The sequence below is a fragment of the Ovis aries genome, chromosome 17, assembly GCF_016772045.2.
Source record: "Ovis aries strain OAR_USU_Benz2616 breed Rambouillet chromosome 17, ARS-UI_Ramb_v3.0, whole genome shotgun sequence".
Lineage (NCBI taxonomy): Eukaryota > Metazoa > Chordata > Mammalia > Artiodactyla > Bovidae > Ovis > Ovis aries.
The window spans coordinates 14,120,947-14,139,234 of NC_056070.1; the positions used below are offsets into that span (position 1 = coordinate 14,120,947).

The 18,288-nt window shown below is 42.6% G+C and overlaps 1 protein-coding gene across 14 annotated transcripts in view; it reads left to right on the top strand.

Annotated features, from left to right (window-relative positions):
- The window catches only part of LOC121816918 (mucin-2-like), a 131,246-nt gene that overhangs the window by 18,745 nt on the left and 94,213 nt on the right, over positions 1–18,288 (top strand). For 11 of the 14 annotated variants that reach the window (XM_042234307.2, XM_042234308.2, XM_042234311.2 and 8 more), the window contains 3 exons: positions 4,045–4,110; positions 10,072–10,137; positions 16,091–16,156. In XM_042234307.2, coding sequence (XP_042090241.1) covers positions 4,045–4,110; positions 10,072–10,137; positions 16,091–16,156 — 198 coding nt within the window. The remainder of the gene's footprint in view (positions 1–4,044; positions 4,111–10,071; positions 10,138–16,090; positions 16,157–18,288) is intronic. The other 3 variants (XM_060400988.1, XM_060400990.1, XM_060400991.1) reach the window with 2 other exon arrangements.

Consider the following 18,288-nt stretch of genomic DNA (forward strand, 5'->3'; position numbering starts at 1 on the left):
TCATCCTGACAGATGTGAGGTAATATCTCAGTGTGGCTTTGATCTGCACTTCTCTGATGATTAGCTGTGTTGAACATCCTTTCATGTGTCCCTTGGCCATATATATGTCTTCTTTGGCAAAGGCGCATTTTCTGTTTTGTGTTGTTTTGTTTTGTTTTTTTTGCAGAACTTGTTTCTTTTATGATACAGTAACTCATCCACAATCCCCAGCGGCCACACTCTACTTGCTAAGAGCAATGGGAAAGTGGCAGCGTATAGAATCTTAGGAAGCCTTATTCACAGAGAGACTTCTACCACATCTTGGGAGTCAGGCAATGTTCTGACCGTGTCTGTCTCAGAAAAGTAATTGACTGAAAAAATACTCAAAGCCCCAAGTCACAAAACACTGTACATTCTTTTCCTGGTTCCCAAGCACCATACCAACCTCCAGTACGCAGTGAAGGAGGAGAGTTCTGACCTCAGTGTGTCTAGAACCTTGTCTTCCTTGATATTTTGACCAGCCTATTCTTTCCTCATTTAATGGTCTGAACACCCTTGATGAAAGCCAGTTACCACAGGTATAGGAGGTAATTTCTAGACTCTCAGTTCTATTCCACTGATCCTGAGGGCAGCACCACCATACCGTCTTGACCGCCATGGCTCAGTGGTAAGTTTTGAAATGATGAATAGTAAGTCACCCAGCTCTGCACTTTTTCAAGATGGTTTTGGCTATTTGGGGTACCCACACGTTTCATATGAATTTTAAGACCAATTTTTCTGTTTGTGTAAGCCATTAGATGAGTATATCTGTGTATACTTAGTTCATTTAAATAGCCAGTAACTCTACATGATTGATAATTATTATGCTCAGTTTGCAAATTATGAACCAAAAGTACAGTGTGGAAGTCTGCTGCCCCAGGTGTCAGCTAATAACTAGTGACATTAGATTGAAACCAGGCATTCAGGCTCTAGAAACTGTGCATTTAATCCACACAAGAAACTGCTTATTCATCATCCACACTGATGTTCTGAATTTGGCCCTATCTTGTTCTTTTCTTCCTTTTTAACTTTTTTTTTTTTTTTTTTGCACCATGTGGCATGTGGAATCCTAATTCCTAGACCAAGGGTCAAACGCACGCTTCCTGCATTGAAAGTGAAGAGTCTTAAGCCCTGAACTGTCAGGGAAGTCCTGGCTCTTCCGGACTCTTGCAACATTGTCACTTAATGTTCTACTCATGCTTTCCCTAACGTGGATCCTGTAGTAAAGGCTCTTAGTCTGTCTTCTCCTTTAATCACTGTAGATGGTGACTGCAGCCATGAAATTAAAAGACGCTTACTCCTTGGAAGGAAAGTCATGACCAAGCTAGACAGCATATTAAAAAGCAGAGACATTACTTTGCCAACAAAGGTCCATCTAGTCAAGGCTATGGTTTTTCCGGTGGTCATGTATGGATGTGAGAGTCGGACTGTGAAGAAAGCTGAGCACCGAAGATTGATGCTTTTGAACTGTGGTGTTGGAGAAGACTCTCGAGTGTCCCTTGGACTGCAAGGAGATCCAAGCAGTCCATCCTAAAGGAGATCAGTCCTGGGTGTTCTTTGGAAAGTATGATGCTAACCCTGAAACTCCAATTCTTTGGCCACCTCATGCAAAGAGTTGACTCATTGGAAAAGACTCTGATGCTGGGAGGGATTGGGGGCAGTAGAGGTGGCTGGATGGCATCACCGACTCGATGGGTGTCGGTTTGGGTGAACTCTGGGAGTTGCTGATGGACAGGAAGGCCTAGCATGCTGCGATTCATGGGGTCGCAAAGAGTCGTAGACGACTGAGCGACTGAACTGAGCTGAACTGAACTGAACTAATAGTAAATATATCAACTATATTTCAGTTGAGAAAATCACTTGTGCTTACATTATATTTTACAGCTTTGCATCTGAATGATGAAGGATACCTTAGAGATACTAGTCATTTGTCACACCATATAGCTAATTTGTGTGACATTGTTTATATACATGTAATGAATTCGGAGGTGGCTCAGTGGTCAAGAGTCCGCCTACGAGGCAGGAGATGCAAATTGAGACCCTGGGTGGAGAAGATTCCCTGGAGAAGGAAATGGCAACCCACTCCAGTTTTCTTGCTTGGGAAATTCCATGGACAGGGGAGCCTGGCAGGCTAGAGTCCACGGGGCTGCAGAAGAGTTGAACACAACTGAGCCACTCAACAACCACAACAATGAATCAGGTAGTAGGACAAGTCAAGGAACAAGTTGGAAATAGGGTTTGTAAGAGGGGAGAAGATAGTTTAGTTTAGGGCCAATGAATCTTGTCTGAATTATTTGAGGGTGAACTGAGTAGCTGCCAGCTGGTAGAAAGAGAAAAGCCTTGGAAATCTGTCCTTACATAGACGGAGCAGAAGTGTGAACGACATTTTCTGTTCTTTACGGATTCTCCAGGAATCCGTGCACATTTAGCTGAGGAGCCAAGGCGATGCTGTCCTGGCAAGTGAGGTCGTTCCAGCCCTACAGCATCACACCTGAGCACTGGTTCCTTTACACAGTGTCCTAAAGAATGAGCAGAGACACATCACAAAGTTCAGTGCACTGATGTTTATCAGAGAGGTATCAAATTTCATAAGAGGAAAAACACCATAAATGCTCAGAGATTGATAAAGTACAATATTCAGACAATGGCACAGAATGCAGCCATTAAAAACCTTGTAGTAGAGGAGGATTCAGAATATTGGGCATATGCTCAGGGAATATATATCTTAAAAATGCTGCTTACATATTTATATATATTTAAGCGCAACTATTCCCTATTTAGACACAATAGCTACAAGTTCAGAAAGCTATGTACCAAGATGTTCAAATGTCTGTTATTGGGTAGTGGGATGATGAATGATTTTTGGATTGCCTCACCCACTATCTAGCTAGAAGAAAACTAAATTCAATGATGTCTAGGTTTTCGTTTTTACTGGGGCCGTAGGAGTGTACCTGAGAGATGGAGGCAGGGAGGCATGGAGCAGAGGGTTAGTCTTCGTGTAATTGTCATGAGTCTCCATCTTTCTTTTCATGGGCAATTTTCCAAAGTTACGTGAAACGCTATGCAACAGCAGCTTCAAGTCCCCATTATAAGGACAATACTAATAGCTGGTTTGAACGTAATGTTCATGACATGCCTGTACTGTACTGCTTGGGGACTTCCCTGGTGGCTCTGCTGCTGCTACTGCTGCTAAGTCACTTCAGTCGTGTCGACTCTGTGCGACCCCATAGACGGCAGCCCACCAGGCTCTTCCGTCCCTGGGATTCTCCAGGCAAGAACACTGGAGTGGGTTGCCATTTCCTTCTCCAAGGCAGCAAAGTGGAAAGTGAAAGTGAAGTCGCTCAGCTGTGTCTGACTGGTAGCGACCTCATGGACTGCAGCCTACCAGGCTCCTCTGCCCATGGGGTTCTCCAGGCAAGAGTACTGGAGTAGGTTGCCATTCCCTTCTCCATGACATCTTCCTGACCCAGGGATTGAACCCGTGTCTCCTGTATTGCAGGCAGATTCTTTACCATCAGAGCCTCCAGGGAAGCCTGCTAGGCATGTAGTAGGCACTCAGTTTATAATAGTTGCAGAAGAAACTAACAATCAGAATTTTGTTGCAGATTAGCTCAAGGGTTGAGACCTGATTGACTCGCATGGGTCTCATTTTCGTCCTGCCTATCAAGTAAAACACAGACTAGATGGCATCTCAAAAGGTTTTCATCTCTATACTTCATGATGCCTCAAAGGTCTGCCTGAGAGGATCCATAGGCTAGTTTCCAATCTATAGATCTTTAGCTTGGTGTGAAGTTGGGTTTCTAGAAAGAAATGAACACTCACTCTGAACACCTGGAGAAGGATTCCTAAGACGGGAAAGAGGCCCAGTATCTCAAAATCAACGTGCACTGGTTTCAAATTGGGAAGTTGGATTTAACATCATCGTGATGAATTTCTCTGTACTTTGGTCTCTAGAGGATGACTGCTAACATCCATGAACCTACTGGGGAAGCACATTTTAGTTAATTTTCCCAAATGTCTTCATAGGTTATATTTCCAGAGCACCTGTTGCAACACGGCCTACAGAGACCCCTGTCACTTGGAATTCACCAGGTAAGTTACCAAGCAAAGGAGATGGGTAATAGATTTCCAGCCATTAGTATCATATCTGTGTATTTAATAAGCTCCTATCTGTGTGGTTTTCTATGATACATGAGTCAAACTAAAGCAACAACACTGAAAAGAAACATTTCAGGGTTAACTCTGGCTATTGTCATTGGGGTAATTTTTCCTGCTTTTTCAGTTCAGTTCAGTGCAGGGCAGTGCAGTTGCTCAGTCGTGTCCGACTCTTTGCGACCCCATGAATCGCAGCATGCCAGGCCTCCCTGTCCATCACCAACTCCCGAGGCCTACCCAAACTCATGTCCATCGAGTCGGTGATGCCACCCAGCCATCTCATCCCCTGTTGTCCCCTTCTCCTCCTGCCCCCAATCCTTCCCAGCATCAGAGTCTTTTCCAATGAGTCAACTCTTCACATGAGATGGCCAAAGTATTGGAGTTTCAGCTTCAGCACCAGTCCTTCCAGTGAACACCCAGGACTGAACTCCTTTAGGATGGACTGCTTGGATCTCCTTGCAGGCCAAGGGACTCTCAAGAGTCTTCTCCAACACCACAGTTCAAAAGCATCCATTCTTTGGTGCTCAGCTGTCTTCACAGTCCAGCTCTCACATCTAGTAGTCATACTACGGGAAAAACCATAGCCACGACCTGATGGACCTGTGTTGGCAAAGTAATGCTTTTTAATACTTTCTAAATTCTCTGAGAAAGAATCATAAAATATAATTAGGAAAAGTTTTACAATTTTTCAGGTTAAAGCAAACACATACAACCTCTGCTTTCTAAGCTGTCTCTATCATTAAGCAAAGCCAGTAAACATTCATAGGGAAAAACCTAGATATCAGCATGCTCATTTCATTGTCCTTACTTACTGCTCAAATAAACTTGGTTGTGACACATACTGAAACTGATTCTGGGGATCTGATAGAGAAAAGAGCAAGAACTGACAGTAGACATATGAGATACCCCAAGGTTAATATTTTCCCATTTTCTGTTTCCTCTTAGTTGAAATAGAGTTGATTTACAGTGTTCTATTAGTTTCAAGTGTGCAACATAGAGATTCAGTGTTTCTATTGATGATGCTGCATTTAAAGTTTTATGAAATATTGACTATATTTCTTGTTCTCTACAATATATTCTTCTAGCTTATTTATTTTATACATACGAGTTCATACCTCTTAATCCCTTACCCCTACTTTGCCCTTCTGGCCCACCACTTTCTACTGGTCACCACTGGTTTCTTCTCTGTATCTGTGAATCTATTTCCAACTTTTCTATCGTTATTTATCTAATTTTTGGATTCGACATAAAAGTGATATAAAATATTTCTTGTTCTGACTTATTTCACTAAGTATAACATCCTTTAGACCCATCCATGTTGTTGAAAATGGCAGAGTTTCATTCTTTTTTTGTAGCTGACTAATATCCCTGTGTGTGTGTGTCTCTGTGTGTGTGTCTGTTTCTGTGTGTGTGTTTTTGTGTATCTGTGTGTGTTTCTGTCTGTGTGTGTATGTCTATGTGTGTGTGTGTGTCTGTGTGTATCTGTGTGTGTGTGTGTCTGTGTGTGTTTCTGTCTGTGTGTGTGTGTCTGTGTGTGTGTGTGTGTGTGTTAGACATCTTCTCTCTCCTCTCATTTGTTGATGGACTCTTCGATTGCCTTCATACTTTGGCTATTGTAAACAATGCTGCTATGAACATTGGGGTTCATATATGTTTTGGAATTAGTGTTTTCATTTTCTTTGCGTATATACTGAGGAATGGAGTTGCTGGATCATACGGTATCTCTATTTTTAATTTTTGGAGCAATTTCCATAAAGTATTTTGCATTATGGCTGCACCAGTTTTCATTCTCACCAGCAGCATACAAGGATTCTGTTTTCTCCACAGCCTCGCCAACTTTGGTAGATTTTTTTTGATGTCATCCTGACAGATGTGAGGTAATATCTCAGTGTGGCTTTGATCTGCACTTCTCTGATGATTAGCTGTGTTGAACATCCTTTCATGTGTCCCTTGGCCATATATATGTCTTCTTTGGCAAAGGCGCATTTTCTGTTTTGTGTTGTGTTGTTTTGTTTTTTGCAGAACTTGTTTCTTTTATGATACAGTAACTCATCCACAATCCCCAGCGGCCACACTCTACTTGCTAAGAGCAGTGGGAAAGTGGCAGCGTATAGAATCTTAGGAAGCCTTATTCACAGAGAGACTTCTACCACATCTTGGGAGTCAGGCAATGTTCTGACCGTGTCTGTCTCAGAAAAGTAATTGACTGAAAAAATACTCAAAGCCCCAAGTCACAAAACACTGTACATTCTTTTCCTGGTTCCCAAGCACCATACCAACCTCCAGTACGCAGTGAAGAAGGAGAGTTCCGACCTCAGTGTGTCTAGAGCCTTGTCTTCCTTGATATTTTGACCAGCCTATTCTTTCCTCATTTAATGGTCTGAACACCCTTGATGAAAGCCAGTTACCAGAGGTATAGGAGGTAATGTCTAGACTCTCAGTTCTATTCCACTGATCCTGAGGGCAGCACCACCATACCGTCTTGACCGCCATGGCTCAGTGGTAAGTTTTGAAATGATGAATAGTAAGTCACCCAGCTCTGCACTTTTTCAAGATGGTTTTGGCTATTTGGGGTACCCACACGTTTCATATGAATTTTAAGACCAATTTTTCTGTTTGTGTAAGCCATTAGATGAGTATATCTGTGTATACTTAGTTCATTTAAATAGCCAGTAACTCTACATGATTGATAATTATTATGCTCAGTTTGCAAATTATGAACCAAAAGTACAGTGTGGAAGTCTGCTGCCCCAGGTGTCAGCTAATAACTAGTGACATTAGATTGAAACCAGGCATTCAGGCTCTAGAAACTGTGCATTTAATCCACACAAGAAACTGCTTATTCATCATCCACACTGATGTTCTGAATTTGGCCCTATCTTATTCTTTTCTTCCTTTTTAACTTTTTTTTTTTTTTTTGCACCATGTGGCATGTGGAATCCTAATTCCTAGACCAAGGGTCAAACTCACGCTTCCTGCATTGAAAGTGAAGAGTCTTAAGCCCTGAACTGTCAGGGAAGTCCTGGCTCTTCCGGACTCTTGCAACATTGTCACTTAATGTTCTACTCATGCTTTCCCTAACGTGGATCCTGTAGTAAAGGCTCTTAGTCTGTCTTCTCCTTTAATCACTGTAGATGGTGACTGCAGCCATGAAATTAAAAGACGCTTACTCCTTGGAAGGAAAGTCATGACCAAGCTAGACAGCATATTAAAAAGCAGAGACATTACTTTGCCAACAAAGGTCCATCTAGTCAAGGCTATGGTTTTTCCGGTGGTCATGTATGGATGTGAGAGTCGGACTGTGAAGAAAGCTGAGCACCGAAGATTGATGCTTTTGAACTGTGGTGTTGGAGAAGACTCTCGAGTGTCCCTTGGACTGCAAGGAGATCCAAGCAGTCCATCCTAAAGGAGATCAGTCCTGGGTGTTCTTTGGAAAGTATGATGCTAACCCTGAAACTCCAATTCTTTGGCCACCTCATGCAAAGAGTTGACTCATTGGAAAAGACTCTGATGCTGGGAGGGATTGGGGGCAGTAGAGGTGGCTGGATGGCATCACCGACTCGATGGGTGTCGGTTTGGGTGAACTCTGGGAGTTGCTGATGGACAGGAAGGCCTAGCATGCTGCGATTCATGGGGTCGCAAAGAGTCGTAGACGACTGAGCGACTGAACTGAGCTGAACTGAACTGAACTAATAGTAAATATATCAACTATATTTCAGTTGAGAAAATCACTTGTGCTTACATTATATTTTACAGCTTTGCATCTGAATGATGAAGGATACCTTAGAGATACTAGTCATTTGTCACACCATATAGCTAATTTGTGTGACATTGTTTATATACATGTAATGAATTCGGAGGTGGCTCAGTGGTCAAGAGTCCGCCTACGAGGCAGGAGATGCAAATTGAGACCCTGGGTGGAGAAGATTCCCTGGAGAAGGAAATGGCAACCCACTCCAGTTTTCTTGCTTGGGAAATTCCATGGACAGGGGAGCCTGGCAGGCTAGAGTCCACGGGGCTGCAGAAGAGTTGAACACAACTGAGCCACTCAACAACCACAACAATGAATCAGGTAGTAGGACAAGTCAAGGAACAAGGTGGAAATAGGGTTTGTAAGAGGGGAGAAGATAGTTTAGTTTAGGGCAATGAATCTTGTCTGAATTATTTGAGGGTGAACTGAGTAGCTGCCAGCTGGTAGAAAGAGGAAAGCCTTGGAAATCTGTCCTTACATAGACGGAGCAGAAGTGTGAACGACATTTTCTGTTCTTTACGGATTCTCCAGGAATCCGTGCACATTTAGCTGAGGAGCCAAGGCGATGCTGTCCTGGCAAGTGAGGTCGTTCCAGCCCTACAGCATCACACCTGAGCACTGGTTCCTTTACACAGTGTCCTAAAGAATGAGCAGAGACACATCACAAAGTTCAGTGCACTGATGTTTATCAGAGAGGTATCAAATTTCATAAGAGGAAAAACACCATAAATGCTCAGAGATTGATAAAGTACAATATTCAGACAATGGCACAGAATGCAGCCATTAAAAACCTTGTAGTAGAGGAGGATTCAGAATATTGGGCATATGCTCAGGGAATATATCTCTTAAAAATGCTGCTTACATATTTATATATATTTAAGCGCAACTATTCCCTATTTAGACACAATAGCTACAAGTTCAGAAAGCTATGTACCAAGATGTTCAAATGTCTGTTATTGGGTAGTGGGATGATGAATGATTTTTGGATTGCCTCACCCACTATCTAGCTAGAAGAAAACTAAATTCAATGATGTCTAGGTTTTCGTTTTTACTGGGGCCGTAGGAGTGTACCTGAGAGATGGAGGCAGGGAGGCATGGAGCAGAGGGTTAGTCTTCGTGTAATTGTCATGAGTCTCCATCTTTCTTTTCATGGGCAATTTTCCAAAGTTACGTGAAACGCTATGCAACAGCAGCTTCAAGTCCCCATTATAAGGACAATACTAATAGCTGGTTTGAACGTAATGTTCATGACATGCCTGTACTGTACTGCTTGGGGACTTCCCTGGTGGCTCTGCTGCTGCTACTGCTGCTAAGTCACTTCAGTCGTGTCGACTCTGTGCGACCCCATAGACGGCAGCCCACCAGGCTCTTCCGTCCCTGGGATTCTCCAGGCAAGAACACTGGAGTGGGTTGCCATTTCCTTCTCCAAGGCAGCAAAGTGGAAAGTGAAAGTGAAGTCGCTCAGCTGTGTCTGACTGGTAGCGACCTCATGGACTGCAGCCTACCAGGCTCCTCTGCCCATGGGGTTCTCCAGGCAAGAGTACTGGAGTAGGTTGCCATTCCCTTCTCCATGACATCTTCCTGACCCAGGGATTGAACCCGTGTCTCCTGTATTGCAGGCAGATTCTTTACCATCAGAGCCTCCAGGGAAGCCTGCTAGGCATGTAGTAGGCACTCAGTTTATAATAGTTGCAGAAGAAACTAACAATCAGAATTTTGTTGCAGATTAGCTCAAGGGTTGAGACCTGATTGACTCGCATGGGTCTCATTTTCGTCCTGCCTATCAAGTAAAACACAGACTAGATGGCATCTCAAAAGGTTTTCATCTCTATACTTCATGATGCCTCAAAGGTCTGCCTGAGAGGATCCATAGGCTAGTTTCCAATCTATAGATCTTTAGCTTGGTGTGAAGTTGGGTTTCTAGAAAGAAATGAACACTCACTCTGAACACCTGGAGAAGGATTCCTAAGACGGGGAAAGAGGCCCAGTATCTCAAAATCAACGTGCACTGGTTTCAAATTGGGAAGTTGGATTTCACATCATCGTGATGAATTTCTCTGTACTTTGGTCTCTAGAGGATGACTGCTAACATCCATGAACCTACTGGGGAAGCACATTTTAGTTAATTTTCCCAAATGTCTTCATAGGTTATATTTCCAGAGCACCTGTTGCAACACGGCCTACAGAGACCCCTGTCACTTGGAATTCACCAGGTAAGTTACCAAGCAAAGGAGATGGGTAATAGATTTCCAGCCATTAGTATCATATCTGTGTATTTAATAAGCTCCTATCTGTGTGGTTTTCTATGATACATGAGTCAAACTAAAGCAACAACACTGAAAAGAAACATTTCAGGGTTAACTCTGGCTATTGTCATTGGGGTAATTTTTCCTGCTTTTTCAGTTCAGTTCAGTGCAGGGCAGTGCAGTTGCTCAGTCGTGTCCGACTCTTTGCGACCCCATGAATCGCAGCATGCCAGGCCTCCCTGTCCATCACCAACTCCCGAGGCCTACCCAAACTCATGTCCATCGAGTCGGTGATGCCACCCAGCCATCTCATCCCCTGTTGTCCCCTTCTCCTCCTGCCCCCAATCCTTCCCAGCATCAGAGTCTTTTCCAATGAGTCAACTCTTCACATGAGATGGCCAAAGTATTGGAGTTTCAGCTTCAGCACCAGTCCTTCCAGTGAACACCCAGGACTGAACTCCTTTAGGATGGACTGCTTGGATCTCCTTGCAGGCCAAGGGACTCTCAAGAGTCTTCTCCAACACCACAGTTCAAAAGCATCCATTCTTTGGTGCTCAGCTGTCTTCACAGTCCAGCTCTCACATCTAGTAGTCATACTACGGGAAAAACCATAGCCACGACCTGATGGACCTGTGTTGGCAAAGTAATGCTTTTTAATACTTTCTAAATTCTCTGAGAAAGAATCATAAAATATAATTAGGAAAAGTTTTACAATTTTTCAGGTTAAAGCAAACACATACAACCTCTGCTTTCTAAGCTGTCTCTATCATTAAGCAAAGCCAGTAAACATTCATAGGGAAAAACCTAGATATCAGCATGCTCATTTCATTGTCCTTACTTACTGCTCAAATAAACTTGGTTGTGACACATACTGAACCTGATTCTGGGGATCTGATAGAGAAAAGAGCAAGAACTGACAGTAGACATATGAGATACCCCAAGGTTAATATTTTCCCATTTTCTGTTTCCCTTAGTTGAAATAGAGTTGATTTACAGTGTTCTATTAGTTTCAAGTGTGCAACATAGAGATTCAGTGTTTCTATTGATGATGCTGCATTTAAAGTTTTATGAAATATTGACTATATTTCTTGTTCTCTACAATATATTCTTCTAGCTTATTTATTTTATACATACGAGTTCATACCTCTTAATCCCTTACCCCTACTTTGCCCTTCTGGCCCACCACTTTCTACTGGTCACCACTGGTTTCTTCTCTGTATCTGTGAATCTATTTCCAACTTTTCTATCGTTATTTATCTAATTTTTTGGATTCGACATAAAAGTGATATAAAATATTTCTTGTTCTGACTTATTTCACTAAGTATAACATCCTTTAGACCCATCCATGTTGTTGAAAATGGCAGAGTTTCATTCTTTTTTTGTAGCTGACTAATATCCCTGTGTGTGTGTGTCTCTGTGTGTGTGTCTGTGTCTGTGTGTGTGTTTTTGTGTATCTGTGTGTGTTTCTGTCTGTGTGTGTATGTCTATGTGTGTGTGTGTGTGTGTGTGTATCTGTGTGTGTGTCTGTGTGTGTGTTTCTGTCTGTGTGTGTGTGTGTGTGTGTGTGTGTTAGACATCTTCTCTCTCCTCTCATTTGTTGATGGACTCTTCGATTGCCTTCATACTTTGGCTATTGTAAACAATGCTGCTATGAACATTGGGGTTCATATATGTTTTGGAATTAGTGTTTTCATTTTCTTTGCGTATATACTGAGGAATGGAGTTGCTGGATCATACGGTATCTCTATTTTTAATTTTTGGAGCAATTTCCATAAAGTATTTTGCATTATGGCTGCACCAGTTTTCATTCTCACCAGCAGCATACAAGGATTCTGTTTTCTCCACAGCCTCGCCAACTTTGGTAGATTTTTTTTGATGTCATCCTGACAGATGTGAGGTAATATCTCAGTGTGGCTTTGATCTGCACTTCTCTGATGATTAGCTGTGTTGAACATCCTTTCATGTGTCCCTTGGCCATATATATGTCTTCTTTGGCAAAGGCGCATTTTCTGTTTTGTGTTGTGTTGTTTTGTTTTTTGCAGAACTTGTTTCTTTTATGATACAGTAACTCATCCACAATCCCCAGCAGCCACACTCTACTTGCTAAGAGCAGTGGGAAAGTGGCAGCGTATAGAATCTTAGGAAGCCTTATTCACAGAGAGACTTCTACCACATCTTGGGAGTCAGGCAATGTTCTGACCGTGTCTGTCTCAGAAAAGTAATTGACTGAAAAAATACTCAAATCCCCAAGTCACAAAACACTGTACATTCTTTTCCTGGTTCCCAAGCACCATACCAACCTCCAGTACGCAGTGAAGGAGGAGAGTTCCGACCTCAGTGTGTCTAGAGCCTTGTCTTCCTTGATATTTTGACCAGCCTATTCTTTCCTCATTTAATGGTCTGAACACCCTTGATGAAAGCCAGTTACCACAGGTATAGGAGGTAATTTCTAGACTCTCAGTTCTATTCCACTGATCCTGAGGGCAGCACCACCATACCGTCTTGACCGCCATGGCTCAGTGGTAAGTTTTGAAATGATGAATAGTAAGTCACCCAGCTCTGCACTTTTTCAAGATGGTTTTGGCTATTTGGGGTACCCACACGTTTCATATGAATTTTAAGACCAATTTTTCTGTTTGTGTAAGCCATTAGATGAGTATATCTGTGTATACTTAGTTCATTTAAATAGCCAGTAACTCTACATGATTGATAATTATTATGCTCAGTTTGCAAATTATGAACCAAAAGTACAGTGTGGAAGTCTGCTGCCCCAGGTGTCAGCTAATAACTAGTGACATTAGATTGAAACCAGGCATTCAGGCTCTAGAAACTGTGCATTTAATCCACACAAGAAACTGCTTATTCATCATCCACACTGATGTTCTGAATTTGGCCCTATCTTATTCTTTTCTTCCTTTTTAACTTTTTTTTTTTTTTTTTGCACCATGTGGCATGTGGAATCCTAATTCCTAGACCAAGGGTCAAACTCACGCTTCCTGCATTGAAAGTGAAGAGTCTTAAGCCCTGAACTGTCAGGGAAGTCCTGGCTCTTCCGGACTCTTGCAACATTGTAACTTTATGTTCTACTCATGCTTTCCCTAACGTGGATCCTATAGTAAAGGCTCTTAGTCTGTCTTCTCCTTTAATCACTGTAGATGGTGACTGCAGCCATGAAATTAAAAGAGGCTTACTCCTTGGAAGGAAAGTCATGACCAAGCTAGACAGCATATTAAAAAGCAGAGACATTACTTTGCCAACAAAGGTCCATCTAGTCAAGGCTATGGTTTTTCCGGTGGTCATGTATGGATGTGAGAGTCGGACTGTGAAGAAAGCTGAGCACCGAAGATTGATGCTTTTGAACTGTGGTGTTGGAGAAGACTCTCGAGTGTCCCTTGGACTGCAAGGAGATCCAAGCAGTCCATCCTAAAGGAGATCAGTCCTGGGTGTTCTTTGGAAAGTATGATGCTAACCCTGAAACTCCAATTCTTTGGCCACCTCATGCAAAGAGTTGACTCATTGGAAAAGACTCTGATGCTGGGAGGGATTGGGGGCAGTAGAGGTGGCTGGATGGCATCACCGACTCGATGGGTGTCGGTTTGGGTGAACTCTGGGAGTTGCTGATGGACAGGAAGGCCTAGCATGCTGCGATTCATGGGGTCGCAAAGAGTCGTAGACGACTGAGCGACTGAACTGAGCTGAACTGAACTGAACTAATAGTAAATATATCAACTATATTTCAGTTGAGAAAATCACTTGTGCTTACATTATATTTTACAGCTTTGCATCTGAATGATGAAGGATACCTTAGAGATACTAGTCATTTGTCACACCATATAGCTAATTTGTGTGACATTGTTTATATACATGTAATGAATTCGGAGGTGGCTCAGTGGTCAAGAGTCCGCCTACGAGGCAGGAGATGCAAATTGAGACCCTGGGTGGAGAAGATTCCCTGGAGAAGGAAATGGCAACCCACTCCAGTTTTCTTGCTTGGGAAATTCCATGGACAGGGGAGCCTGGCAGGCTAGAGTCCACGGGGCTGCAGAAGAGTTGAACACAACTGAGCCACTCAACAACCACAACAATGAATCAGGTAGTAGGACAAGTCAAGGAACAAGGTGGAAATAGGGTTTGTAAGAGGGGAGAAGATAGTTTAGTTTAGGGGCAATGAATCTTGTCTGAATTATTTGAGGGTGAACTGAGCAGCTGCCAGCTGGTAGAAAGAGGAAAGCCTTGGAAATCTGTCCTTACATAGACGGAGCAGAAGTGTGAACGACATTTTCTGTTCTTTACGGATTCTCCAGGAATCCGTGCACATTTAGCTGAGGAGCCAAGGCGATGCTGTCCTGGCAAGTGAGGTCGTTCCAGCCGTACAGCATCACACCTGAGCACTGGTTCCTTTACACAGTGTCCTAAAGAATGAGCAGCGACACATCACAAAGTTCAGTGCACTGATGTTTATCAGAGAGGTATCAAATTTCATAAGAGGAAAAACACCATAAATGCTCAGAGATTGATAAAGTACAATATTCAGACAATGGCACAGAATGCAGCCATTAAAAACCTTGTAGTAGAGGAGGATTCAGAATATTGGGCATATGCTCAGGGAATATATCTCTTAAAAATGCTGCTTACATATTTATATATATTTAAGCGCAACTATTCCCTATTTAGACACAATAGCTACAAGTTCAGAAAGCTATGTACCAAGATGTTCAAATGTCTGTTATTGGGTAGTGGGATGATGAATGATTTTTGGATTGCCTCACCCACTATCTAGCTAGAAGAAAACTAAATTCAATGATGTCTAGGTTTTCGTTTTCACTGGGGCCGTAGGAGTGTACCTGAGAGATGGAGGCAGGGAGGCATGGAGCAGAGGGTTAGTCTTCGTGTAATTGTCATGAGTCTCCATCTTTCTTTTCATGGGCAATTTTCCAAAGTTACGTGAAACGCTATGCAACAGCAGCTTCAAGTCCCCATTATAAGGACAATACTAATAGCTGGTTTGAACGTAATGTTCATGACATGCCTGTACTGTACTGCTTGGGGACTTCCCTGGTGGCTCTGCTGCTGCTACTGCTGCTAAGTCACTTCAGTCGTGTCGACTCTGTGCGACCCCATAGACGGCAGCCCACCAGGCTCTTCCGTCCCTGGGATTCTCCAGGCAAGAACACTGGAGTGGGTTGCCATTTCCTTCTCCAAGGCAGCAAAGTGGAAAGTGAAAGTGAAGTCGCTCAGCTGTGTCTGACTGGTAGCGACCTCATGGACTGCAGCCTACCAGGCTCCTCTGCCCATGGGGTTCTCCAGGCAAGAGTACTGGAGTAGGTTGCCATTCCCTTCTCCATGACATCTTCCTGACCCAGGGATTGAACCCGTGTCTCCTGTATTGCAGGCAGATTCTTTACCATCAGAGCCTCCAGGGAAGCCTGCTAGGCATGTAGTAGGCACTCAGTTTATAATAGTTGCAGAAGAAACTAACAATCAGAATTTTGTTGCAGATTAGCTCAAGGGTTGAGACCTGATTGACTCGCATGGGTCTCATTTTCGTCCTGCCTATCAAGTAAAACACAGACTAGATGGCATCTCAAAAGGTTTTCATCTCTATACTTCATGATGCCTCAAAGGTCTGCCTGAGAGGATCCATAGGCTAGTTTCCAATCTATAGATCTTTAGCTTGGTGTGAAGTTGGGTTTCTAGAAAGAAATGAACACTCACTCTGAACACCTGGAGAAGGATTCCTAAGACGGGGAAAGAGGCCCAGTATCTCAAAATCAACGTGCACTGGTTTCAAATTGGGAAGTTGGATTTCACATCATCGTGATGAATTTCTCTGTACTTTGGTCTCTAGAGGATGACTGCTAACATCCATGAACCTACTGGGGAAGCACATTTTAGTTAATTTTCCCAAATGTCTTCATAGGTTATATTTCCAGAGCACCTGTTGCAACACGGCCTACAGAGACCCCTGTCACTTGGAATTCACCAGGTAAGTTACCAAGCAAAGGAGATGGGTAATAGATTTCCAGCCATTAGTATCATATCTGTGTATTTAATAAGCTCCTATCTGTGTGGTTTTCTATGATACATGAGTCAAACTAAAGCAACAACACTGAAAAGAAACATTTCAGGGTTAACTCTGGCTATTGTCATTGGGGTAATTTTTTCCTGCTTTTTCAGTTCAGTTCAGTGCAGGGCAGTGCAGTTGCTCAGTCGTGTCCGACTCTTTGCGACCCCATGAATCGCAGCATGCCAGGCCTCCCTGTCCATCACCAACTCCCGAGGCCTACCCAAACTCATGTCCATCGAGTCGGTGATGCCACCCAGCCATCTCATCCCCTGTTGTCCCCTTCTCCTCCTGCCCCCAATCCTTCCCAGCATCAGAGTCTTTTCCAATGAGTCAACTCTTCACATGAGATGGCCAAAGTATTGGAGTTTCAGCTTCAGCACCAGTCCTTCCAGTGAACACCCAGGACTGAACTCCTTTAGGATGGACTGCTTGGATCTCCTTGCAGGCCAAGGGACTCTCAAGAGTCTTCTCCAACACCACAGTTCAAAAGCATCCATTCTTTGGTGCTCAGCTGTCTTCACAGTCCAGCTCTCACATCTAGTAGTCATACTACGGGAAAAACCATAGCCACGACCTGATGGACCTGTGTTGGCAAAGTAATGCTGTTTAATACTTTCTAAATTCTCTGAGAAAGAATCATAAAATATAATTAGGAAAAGTTTTACAATTTTTCAGGTTAAAGCAAACACATACAACCTCTGCTTTCTAAGCTGTCTCTATCATTAAGCAAAGCCAGTAAACATTCATAGGGAAAAACCTAGATATCAGCATGCTCATTTCATTGTCCTTACTTACTGCTCAAATAAACTTGGTTGTGACACATACTGAAACTGATTCTGGGGATCTGATAGAGAAAAGAGCAAGAACTGACAGTAGACATATGAGATACCCCAAGGTTAATATTTTCCCATTTTCTGTTTCTCTTAGTTGAAATAGAGTTGATTTACAGTGTTCTATTAGTTTCAAGTGTGCAACATAGAGATTCAGTGTTTCTATTGATGATGCTGCATTTAAAGTTTTATGAAATATTGACTATATTTCTTGTTCTCTACAATATATTCTTCTAGCTTATTTATTTTATACATACGAGTTCATACCTCTTAATCCCTTACCCCTACTTTGCCCTTCTGGCCCACCACTTTCTACTGGTCACCACTGGTTTCTTCTCTGTATCTGTGAATCTATTTCCAACTTTTCTATCGCTATTTATCTAATTTTTTGGATTCGACATAAAAGTGATATAAAATATTTCTTGTTCTGACTTATTTCACTAAGTATAACATCCTTTAGACCCATCCATGTTGTTGAAAATGGCAGAGTTTCATTCTTTTTTTGTAGCTGACTAATATCCCTGTGTGTGTGTGTCTCTGTGTGTGTGTCTGTGTCTGTGTGTGTGTTTTTGTGTATCTGTGTGTGTTTCTGTCTGTGTGTGTATGTCTATGTGTGTGTGTGTGTCTGTGTGTATCTGTGTGTGTGTGTCTGTGTGTGTTTCTGTCTGTGTGTGTGTGTCTGTGTGTGTGTGTGTGTGTGTGTTAGACATCTTCTCTCTCCTCTCATTTGTTGATGGACTCTTCGATTGCCTTCATACTTTGGCTATTGTAAACAATGCTGCTATGAACATTGGGGTTCATATATGTTTTGGAATTAGTGTTTTCATTTTCTTTGCGTATATACTGAGGAATGGAGTTGCTGGATCATACGGTATCTCTATTTTTAATTTTTGGAGCAATTTCCATAAAGTATTTTGCATTATGGCTGCACCAGTTTTCATTCTCACCAGCAGCATACAAGGATTCTGTTTTCTCCACAGCCTCGCCAACTTTGGTAGATTTTTTTTGATGTCATCCTGACAGATGTGAGGTAATATCTCAGTGTGGCTTTGATCTGCACTTCTCTGATGATTAGCTGTGTTGAGCATCCTTTCATGTGTCCCTTGGCCATATATATGTCTTCTTTGGCAAAGGCGCATTTTCTGTTTTGTGTTGTGTTGTTTTGTTTTTTGCAGAACTTGTTTCTTTTATGATACAGTAACTCATCCACAATCCCCAGCG